Source organism: Cryptomeria japonica, chromosome 8 (assembly GCF_030272615.1).
Source record: "Cryptomeria japonica chromosome 8, Sugi_1.0, whole genome shotgun sequence".
NCBI classification, from domain to species: Eukaryota; Viridiplantae; Streptophyta; class Pinopsida; order Cupressales; family Cupressaceae; genus Cryptomeria; species Cryptomeria japonica.
Window position 1 is genome coordinate 126168408 of NC_081412.1, and position 11945 is coordinate 126180352.

The window sequence follows — 11945 nt, forward strand, 5'->3', positions numbered from 1 at the left end:
AAGAAATTTAAATGTCATCTTACATCTTAGAAAACACATAAGGTTTCATATCAAGAACAATTAAGCATAATAAAATATTGGCATGGATCCAAGTAAAGTGACACATGTGAAAGACTTACAAGTCATGTGACAAAGTAACGATGATTATCAAAGAGAGAGTGATGCTTTACCATAATGATAATCAATTCCAAAACAACATTGCATTATCTCATAAAAATAATATAATATTAGGAAGTCATAAAACTTGAATCCACTCCCTAAACACTCTTAATGACTCACACAACACCAAGGGAAGAACCTAGTAAAGTGATAAGATGACTAGTAGATTCCATACTTTGTTTAGTTAGAATGACCATTGATTTCCTACATGTAGAGTAGGATGGGGTTGGTCCAAAAGATACCTCTAATAACATCCTTAACTCTCAAATGAAACCCAAACACAAGGATAAAGTGTTCACACTAGGTGGAATGACAACTAGTCATTTCATGTGAAGGATCACTTAATGTAGGAGATGTAATAAATTTTAAATTATGATACGTTAAAAAAGTGAAGCCACAAGATGAATCACAATACTAGGGAAACTACTTTTGCATACAAAATTTTCCTAGAAATTCTCATTATTTGAAATATAAATGATGATAGTGCTCTAGGAAAACTGCAGTGCCTAGGAAGGATGCTAATCCATGGGAAGGATTCCATTGTACCATGTTGTAGCCTCAAACTTATGCTTTAGGCCTAATCTAGTGTTGTGATCTAGAAAAAGTGCTAAATTATAGATAAAGAGACCTAATGGAAGGTTTCTTTAGGACCTTGAATCAAGATCTCATTTTATAATATTAATTAGGTTTATCTCACATGTGAAATAACCAAAAAACACCAATAAATTTTGAAAATATAAGGTGGATCATTAAAACTCAACCTTAATCTTATGGTCCACCTAATCTCTAAAACACCTGCAAATAGAAGAGATATTTCCCAAAGTGAAAGGAGGTCAACAATTAAATCCAAAGACATGAGAGAAAGGAAAATTAGATCACAACATCAGTCACTATCCCTTCCCATCCAGACAAACCAAAATTACAATGCCACCATGTTCTATGGTAGTTCACAAATGCACAAATAATGATTGATGAAAGATTCTATCCAACCTCCCAAAGAACCAGAATTGACCATTTGCTAGCATCTTAAATTCATCTTATTCTTAAATCAAAGTGTAAGAAATGAAATTAAAAACAATAAATACAATGACTTGAAATCATAAAATAGAAATCAAATCCTAATTCCTATTAGGAATTGCATACAGAAAATGTCAATTATATGTAGATAAATATTAACACAGGAATGAAAAACACAAAAATAATAACAACAAAGAGACAATATTTAACATGGTTCACCCAATATCGGGCTACATCCACCAAAAAGAGAGTCCAATATTATTATATAGTAAATCAAAACCAATTACAACCAAAAATCCCTTGCAACTCAATACCGTTGCAAAATGCTATAAAATTCTCTACAGAAAACCCCTAACCCTTAGCCTTTTTATCAAGACTTGTGTTGATTACAAAATTAGGGTTACAACATGTCATCCAATAGAAAAATAACACCTGATGCCTTTATAAAATAGTAAGTCTTTTTGGCCTCACAGGGCGATGCCCATTGACCCCACCTTGGGGACGCTGCCCCCAAACCCCAGTCAAAAAATATGGGGAGAAACCTTGCTGATAGAAGTAGGGAAAATTTAACCTCTGAGTCTAATCAGGCTCCATATAACAACACCAACCTCATTACTAACCTCAAGATAAATGCCAGTTCATTTGAATGTGGATGAAACTCAACAACAAATTTCAAATTCAATTTGACTTAAAATATATTTTGGTAGAGAGTATTTTCTTAAAGCGTGATCATGAAAATAGTGAAAAATGATTATATTTATAGACTTTCTAGGAAAATCCAATAGAGGGACGAGAATAAGATTAGAGATTTGAGTTAAATAGATTGACTATGAACTCAACTCAACCAAAATTTAAAAAATTGCCATTAAAATTGATGAGAGGATAAAAATGAATTATTTAATTTAATAAAAGGATAAATGAGTAGAAAAAGTTTCCATTCAAAGATGTACTCAACTAATGAATTACTTGAATATTTTTTTACAATGAGATGGAGTTAACTAATGAGGAGAGATAGAGTTAAATGATGGAGAATAGAGTTAACTAATAAGAAAAAAAATGGGGAATTTTATTTTAAAATTGATAATTAATTCTTTTTCAGATTAAGGTGTCTTAACCTCAGAGAGTCCCATGATTAAATATTTAATTTAATAGTCCCTTTTTTTCCTTTCTTTATTAATTAAATGCTAGAATATATGTTTCCAAGTTGCTAAGGAACTTTGTGGGACTCGATGACAAGTTCGCTTCCTACATGCAATTTGTGGCTAGTGAGAGTGTGACACTTGTCACAAGGGCACTAATTTGGAGGGAGGAAATTTTGAAAACCTTTCAAATGAGTGTCACGGTGACATGTGGTGTTTCTTTGGAGTTATCTCTTCTTAGGATTTGAAAGTTGTTAAATGAGACTATGTTGACTACTTGGATAGATGTATGAAGTCAAAAGGAAAGCTCTAACTTTGTTGTGGGGATATATTTTCTCTATTGGGATGTCTTTCAAGTGAAGATTAATTATTATTTGCATAAATATGGAATTTGACACCTTGCATGTTGACTTAGGCAAGCTCCTATATAACACCACTATTTTTTCCTATTTTTCATGTGTGCAGGTTTAGATCTCACAACAAAAGTGGTACAAGAGAACAAAGAAGATTGTTATAGGTTGTGATAGACTTTGAATAGGATAAAAATTATAGACTAATTCATTGGGTGCCCCTATCCTACTATTCTAGGCTAAACTTATAAGAAATGGCATTTCAGAGTCTCCTGATTGAATTCTAGATCACCTTTCTCAATTTGAACACCATCAAGCTTAATTGTATTCGTAACTATCATTAGGCCTTCTAAAATATTATCTAGAAACACTAGTTTAAGTGCCTAAGATCTCAAATTTTTTGGCCATGAGTGCGTTGGTTGATGGGATTTTTATTCACTCCCAACAGAAATTGATATCCCAATCTCCATATGTGTTGATATCTCAAGAACTTAAACTATATTGCTAACTATATTGAGATATTAGGAACTTAAAATTTAGCCCTATCACCAATTCAAGTGCTTGACCTCTTTGTTTTTGTGGCCACAAGTTGCATTGGTTGATGGGTGTTTTGTTCACTACTAGCATAAATTGATATCTGAATTTCTATTTATATTATTGGCAGCAATTTGGATGAGCATTTGATAGAGGATTTATTATAACATCAAATGGACCCATATAGGAGAGAACTATTATATCATCACTTATCCCATGCCAATCAAGATGATGTTGTTTATGGCATTGTATGAGTGTGAAGCTAAAATATTTGCTGATATTTTGTTAGATAGTAAGGTTTCATAAGAGAGTGATCTAATCAAGTAGAAACATGAGATGCTAAATTTACTGAGGATAAATAACCAATAGGCTTAAAATAAACAAAAATTGAATGTAACTTATCATAGGATTGAGAGGGTATTTAAGGTTGGAGACATTATATTTGTGAGATTGTAGTCATATCAGAAATCTTCTTTAATGGAAAAGAGATAAAAAAAAGTCAAGCCACACTTTCGTAGGCCTTATAAATATTTGAGATGGATTGGTCAAGTTGCCTATGGGTTGGAGATATTGAAGGGGAGAAATATACATAATGTATATAATGCATATTGACTAAAGGAGAAATGGGATCAAACATGTGATAACTTTAGCTAAGTTTTCTCTAATTGATAAATAAAGAAAGTTTGTGTTGATTCCTGAAAGCATCATGGATGTGAAGGAGGTAAAGGTAAGAGTTAGAAGCACTAATGAATATTTGATTTAATGGAAAGATATTCTCATGAAGGATGCAATGTGAGAAAGACCTTAGATATTAGAATAGTTGAACCTATAATTACTTGTGTAGACACCTAAAAGTTTCCATACTTGACCACATTTGACTTCACCTTATCCTAGCCATTAATTATTTAAATAAATAATATTTATTTAATTAATATACCCCTCAACCATTATTCATCATCTTAATTAAATATATTTATATCTATTTAATTATGTCTTTCTTTATCCCCAAAATCCTACTAAATAAATTAATTATATGATTTAGACTAATTAACCCCTACCACCTTTTCCTCCAATTTTTTATTCCACTTTATCTCCCAATCTTTTCTCATTTAATCCTAATCATTAAATTCATTCACATGGATCACAATCTAAACTTGTCATCATGTGACAAATATCCCTGCCACCTTTATCCTCTCACATCTGAAAGGATAAACATTCAAATGAACTTTGCATCTAATCCATCTATTTCATACTACATGTCCAAATATCAACCATCCACATAAGGATATGCCCTAACCCATTCCTAAAATCTAGCCCTTATCCCTTACAAGACACTTGTCACATGACTAAAAAGTTTATTCAAAACCTAATCCTTATTTAATCCTAGTCATCCATCAACCTTTCATAAATTTTATTAATTAGAGGTTTCTCACCCTATTTTAGCATCTTCTATCCATCTTAGGATTATGTTGTTATATTTTCTATTTAATATATCTCTATCATAGCATCATGCTATCCATTTGATCTCTCATCATCTCAATCCTACTATCATGATAGGAGTTTTATAAGCAACCACATTCAAACATCAAAAGAGAAAATCAAGTGGAGCTAGAATTAATATACCTAGTCCTAGGATAGTAATTTGTTAGAATAGTTCCTAATCAATGATATCAATCCAATTCACAAACATAGAAAGGAGGATAAATATATTATGATTTTGATATTTGGTGTATTATATATAATACCCAAAATAGAAACATGCATTTTTTTTAGGTCGATATAGAATTTATTCTTAAGGTTTGTTTAGAAAGTTAAAGAAGAGGCCCATAATCAATCCTAAAAGAAAAACCAAAAAAGAGACCATAGAGTGAAAAACTATATGGCCAAGGAGTTGGCTTGCAAAAGAATTTATAAGTTTGGTGGTTATACAAATTTTGTAATTAGATGTTAAATGTTTCTAAAATATTGATTTATAATTTTTTAATTTATCATACAATAAGAAATCATTTCTATGATATTTATGGTTCATTTGAGTGAGTGTGTATTAGTTGATTGTATTAAAAAAAAAAAAAAATCAATTTTTTTTAATAACTTTAATAGAAGGTTATTAACCTACCTAATGTGAATAGAATGCCAAAGGAAACGAGAAAAAAAAGAGATGTGTTTTTGAAACACTAAAAAAATCTTTTTTTTTTCTTGGCTAAACTACCAATTTTAGTAGAGAGACAAATGTGAAACTTTAATGGTGAGTCTGTGACCATTGTGGAAACTATGCAATAGTCATGGAACTTCCACGTTCACTAGGTAGTTATATGACAACCAATTTGACTATGTAAATCACCGTGGTAGTTTTGCAACCATCATGTGGCAGTTATTGATTTTTCTAATAAAGTAGCTGAAGTAAGAGTTTTTCAAGAAAATAAAATACAAAAGGAAACTAGCCAAATAGAAATTGAACACGAGTAGAAAAAATAAAGTGGGACTAAGTAGAGTGTTCAAACATATCAATTGATTGTCATTTATTTATAGTAATATTTCTTTAGATATGTTAATTGTCATTAAATTCTAAATTTAAAAACTGATATGAGAAAATAAATACTTACAATACAAAATTTTGACCATAAATTGAAAAAATTATGCCAAAGCTCTTAATTCATATTTCACTTGACTTAAAGACCTTTATAATACTTATTTCCTATTATATTTAGCATGTTTTTCACATGGATATTCATATTTTTGGTGCACAACATAAGGAAGAGGTAAAGACATTTAATATTCATATCATTTGTCTAAATAAAAAATTGTATATTTCCTTTCATTAAGGAACTATAATTTTATTTGTCGAACTATTCATTTTACACTTTGATTTAGAAATGCAAGTTCTACATAATGTTGTTTTATCAAAAGTACCTAAGGTGCAATTTTAATCCCATCTCTTATAGTCATAAGAGCCTCACACTAAGCAAGACTTATTCTTTAACAAGTGCCATGTAGTGGCTAGTACTTGCCTTTTTAGTAAAAATTTGTCTAGTTAATAGATGAGTTATAACATATTGTTTCAACAATAGTTTTAAATAATATATTTTTTCATGGCACATGTATTACAAATATGTAGTAGAGTGCCCACAATTGTAGTATGTAATCAACAAATTGATATTCAAAGTTAAAGGTGTTTCATTGTTTATTTATAATTATTGCATAATTATTCTAATTTTTAAAATAATATTTAATATGTTCAAACTTTAACATCATATAATTATATAATACACTCATCTCTATAACTTTAATTCTAAATTTAACAACCCTTAATGGCTGATCTAAGTTTAACTCTAACCTTAATTTTAGTCTTATGTCTAGCCTAGTTCAAATTCTAGTTTTAACCATAACCCTAATTCTAACTTTAACATTAATTTTCATTGTAGCCCTAATACTTAACCTAATTATAACTTTAAATACAATCCTAATCCTATTTTTTCCTTAACTCCATCCCTAGTCCTTAATCTAAAAATCCAATCTTAACCCTAATTATATTTATTAATAATAAATGTAATTATAGCATAAGCTATAATTATAACTATTATAAATATTTCTAAATAATTTGTAATTAATTTAAATTTAAATTTAATGGTGACATAAAATAAATTAAGTGATCTTTATAAATCATTATTACTTAAAATGTATTAGCATTTTTGTAATTACTATTTTTGCAAATGTATAATATGTTTTTATATAATAAGTTAAATTATGATAAGATTGAATAGTTTAAAATTTATGCAAAATAAAAATAAAAAATACTACAATTAAAAGAAGGTTTCTAAATTGATATTAAAAAATTAGTTAGATAATGTTGTTACAAATATTCTATAAATTTAAAAATATATATTTATAAAAGGTATGTTCTAACTATTATGTGAGGCATGTTTAATTATTTATTATATGTTTGTAATATTAATTCTCATTATTATAATATTTTTTAAATTAAAACCCTTAAAACAATATAAGATTATTGTTTACCTATCTAATTTAGGTGCAAAAAACATACTAAAATTATGTTAATGTACCTAAAAAATAGTGGATCTATGAAATCCAGTAATAAGATGTAAAGTTTTTAGCCAATTAGATTGAAGAAAATAAATTTCTATAATTTAGAAACTTAAAAATCGTGCATCTTAACTTTTTTTAAATTGAAAAAAAATATCAAAAGAAAAAATTCATAGTTTTAATTGGTGGAAATGCAATTGAATAATAACTGGTTAACCCAAATTGGGTGCTACTAATAAGCTCCTCTAAAACTATTCAACTTTACTAATAAACTAAGAACCTTCAACACTAGCCACTTTTAAATAAAATACTTGATGAAAGATGTTTTATACAAAATAAAGAAGAGTTTTAGAAAAGAGGTAGGCCCGGGCTGCATTTTTTTAATGAATATATCTTATTTAACTTTTCATTAATTTAAAATAAACTAGTACAATATTTTAAAAAATGAAGCTTTAGCATTTTCTATATGTCGTTTACATTCTCATGTACTTCATATAAGAAATACTTCATATGATAGAAATATCATACATCTAAGAGTCAACAATGATTGAACAAATATTTAGTATATTGATACATTAAAAACTTAACATTTAAATAATACTTTGTAAAAGAAAAACTTCATACAATAGATATATCATACATCTAAAGGTCCACAATGATTAGATAAATATATAATATATTAATATATTAAAAACTTAACATTTACATTATTTTCTATTAATGAAGAACATTATTCTTATTTAATCATATAATTTATTTTTAATTATAACTATATTTAGGTGGACAAGATTCTAAGTGCCACCTTGTAACATACAACTCTGAACATATACCTTGTACTACAACCTTAACTAGCTTCCTCCTCTTATTTTTGTGTCTGATAAGAGCTAAAGTTTAAAAGGCAGCAAGCTTCCCAAGTTCATGTATACTCTCTACAAGATGCTCTAGTCTTCGTACCATCTCAATCACAAGTGAAGGAAAGGTGGCTGATGGTTCAACACCTTTTGCCACGTTGCATTTACTTTCAGACTGCATCTCAACATCACTATTCTCTCCTTCATTAAGATGAGGTATTGAAATACTGATATTTTCTCCTTCATTAAGATGAGGTGTTGAAATACTGACATGCTCTCCTTCATTAAGATGAGGTATTAAAATACTGATATGCAGTGGCTTATCATGATGCCCACTTGGGTTTCCACTTAGGTCAGTGATTTTCACAGGACTTGTGTTCTTTTCATCTGGATTGATAACATGCCATACTCTGTGCTCAATGCAGACTAAAAAAATGAGCTCCTCAACTGCAACATTCAAACTCTCCATCATGGACTGTGGAGGAGGACATTTCTTCATGCATTTTATGCTCTCACCCAATTCATGCATAACTTTCGCTGCCTCCATACCCACTTTATAGGAGTATGACTTGTAGAGTTCCAATTGGCTAAAGTGGGATCTCTGCATGGTGAGAAACATTAGTCACTACAGTCCCATAAATTCTCTGAAAAACTTGATAAGTAATGTAGCTAAGATTTCATGTCTCACCTCATGTTGGGAGTGAATGCATTCATGCAAGGCCACTACACAGTAAGCCATGTGACGAAGCATGCCTCCTACTTTCACATATTGCTTCCATGGATGCCTGAATCTGAACTTGCCATGACCCGGCTCCCAACGTGCAAAACTTGCCTGAAAAAACTTGAAATCAATTAATATATCCATAGTTTCATTTGTGGTATTGCATAGCTTAAATGTTGATACTTACTATGGTTTTACTTGAAAGTGTGTTGAGCTTATATTAGTTTTACCATACTTAGGTTTAAAAGGATGATGTATATTTAACAAATAAAGAAATAATAATATGGTAGGTAAGAGATATGATATTTTTATAATCTATGAAATTGAAATGAAGTTTTGGATTTAATTGTATAGTTAATTTTCATATTATTATTGCAAATCACATTCAATGATTATATATCATAATGAAGAAAAACTACTAAAACTACATTTTACACTATAATCTAAGACATCACACTAAGACATTTACATAGTTAAATCTAAACATAATGTTTTACTACGAATTAATTACAAACATACATAATATTTAAACTTAATCTAATTTAATGATGGTTTATAAAATTTCAGTAATTACTAATAACAATATACAATGTTTTAACAAACTTTAAAGGACAATTTAAATAATCAATATTTTAATGACAATAAATTTATAAAACGCTTTATAACCAAAATAAGAGATTATAATCAAAACATTATTGTTTCTGAATATGGGAAAACAGGTTTTGATGGCTCCTGAAACCCATTACAGCCAAAAGATCAAAAAATTTACATCAAAGCGTAGCAGAACAAAAAGACAGCAAACTAAAAAAAGACAGCTGAAAAACAAAACGCAAGCAAACAAGAGACAACAGAACATTATTGTTAATCACAAAGTATAATGCCAAATATACAAATTAGGAATCACAAATATAAGTCAAAATTTTTAAATAAAACAATTATTGAAAAAAGTTATGGAAGCTTTTCAATATAATGTTTTAAAAGATGGTCTTAGTATGTGTTCAACCCATCATTTTTGCAGTTCAATTAAGAAAATAATAAACTAATTTGTTTCCTTTGCCAAATATGACACAAGGTGAGATATACCAAGGATTGTTCGCTGGTCTTAGAATCTAAGAGATCATTACATCCCTTGAAGATTGTGTCTTCTAAACTTTTGATTGATTCGCCTTCATTCATCTTACAATTCTCGTAGCCTTTGATGTACTCCATCATACACCCTGCAACAATATATCACTTCCTTGAAATGCTTCAAACGCTGTGAAAATAGATAGCTGATATAGTAGCAAATTAAGTCATTAATTTTACCTTCAAGAGAATCTGCTAGAGCATGAATTCTCTTAACAATGGAGTGGTGAAGATCCTCTCCTGCCCAATTGGGAGAAATACAGAGATTAATAAGGAGGGCCGTGGTGAATCCAATTGCCATTGTGTAAAGGCGGTGGCAAGACATGACTAATATGTTGTCAACTCTATATCCAGAAACTGTTATCACGCTGAAATTCAGAATGAAAATCTGCAAGCCGTATTCATATTTTCTCTTTATCTTGGGGAAGAAACGAAAGAACGTTGCAGTTGCTCCTGATGAAAATCAATACCAGGTGAGAGATGTATCATGTGTTCACAATAGAAAAATTCTATTTTAGAACAATTGAGTTTGGTTTGAACAACATATTTTAGATTTTGGTTTGTTTGGGTGGTTTATCGGAAATCACGAATAGTAGATTCTAATGAATAAATTAATATAATTTCAAATAAAATGAAACATTTAAACAGATCAAAGCTTAAAATATGCTGTTTAAGTCTTAATGTTTGTCGAATAACCTACCAATAATGAAACAGAAAGAAGCAATGATGATAGGCTCTCCAACTACGCCGGCCAACTCTGCAATATGAATAACCAATACAGCAAGAGAACCTGCTACCACTGTACCTATTCCTCTGCTCAGCCCCTTATGCAGAGTAGCACCTGGGCCACAAAGATGTTCAAGCTTGATTCCCACAGATTGGTATTCACAAAGTTCTAAAATAAGGATAAAATCAGATTAATCATAAACAGTACAAAGCTATTGCAGGCTAGTGAAAGGAGATTTTGATGTACCTAATTATATATATCAGTGATATTAGATTTTCCCAAATCTATAATATTGATTATTTGTTGTTTTTAGATTCGGTTGTGTAAGAGGCTTCAGCATTAATGTTTCAGATCACACTTTGTCATCCATCATCAGGATGAAAGATTACATAAGAAGAAGAAAAATGAATCTGAAAGATTGCATAAGAAAAAGAAAAATGAATCGTAAAGTGTGATCCAAAACATTGACACTAAAAACTCTCACCCATCAAATCTGATCGTCAATGATATAAATAATTTAAGAAACATAACTACTTAGAAATTAGAAATTACCTGCTGTGAATTCAGACACAACAACAACAGTAATGATAGCCCAAATGGCATCTTCACCCACTCCATCGAAGAGAGGCTCCATCAGATAGAACAATGAGGCAACTGAGATAGCCAACCCAACTTTGACTGCATGTATGACTCTCCGTGGATCATCTTTGCCCAACATAAACACTTCTCTAGCCAGATTTTTCACAATGCCCATCATTTTAATCACTATCTTCTTACATGCACTCTGTATTTTGGACGAATTCTCCCCACCATTCTCTTGCTTGTCTATGGCAATCTTGCAGTCATCCAAAATCAGACCACCCATTATGAAATCACACCAGCTTGAGACAATACAACAAGCTTTCATACACCAATTCCAAGCATTAGAACTCAAATATTCAAGCCCATCAAACTCTCTATCAAAATTTATAGGCAAAACACAAGTCTAATAGCTAAGCACTTGTTCTTAACCTTGGTGGGTTGCAGGATTTGCAGACCACCTTGTCATATAAATTTGAGGAGGGTAGCCTAACATATAGATCTGCTATACCGTATATACTTTCTCCGTAGCACGGTTATGGCAGTGACAGTTAAAATGGGACCACTCTGACATGAAAACACAGAGGGCATTGATGTGATGATAGTGAAGTTATATGATAGATTCCTTTTGAAAATATACTTGGTGGGTCACAGTTGTCTGCAATAAATTCCAATGCCACCTATTGCCATGGTTAAACCAGG

The 11945-nt window shown here is 30.3% G+C and overlaps 1 protein-coding gene across 1 annotated transcript; it reads right to left on the reverse strand.

Moving 5' to 3' along the window:
- Positions 1 to 8041: 8041 nt before the first annotated feature.
- Positions 8042 to 11693, reverse strand: LOC131041641 (aluminum-activated malate transporter 14). Its single transcript, XM_057974794.1, has 6 exons — positions 11217 to 11693; positions 10638 to 10778; positions 10118 to 10390; positions 9896 to 10029; positions 8780 to 8923; positions 8042 to 8692 (listed from the first exon to the last, which is right to left on the reverse strand). Exons 1-6 carry the CDS (start codon positions 11569 to 11571, stop codon positions 8132 to 8134), a joined length of 1608 nt encoding a protein of 535 aa, XP_057830777.1. The 5' UTR covers positions 11572 to 11693; the 3' UTR covers positions 8042 to 8131.
- Between the last annotated feature and the right edge of the window lie 252 nt (positions 11694 to 11945).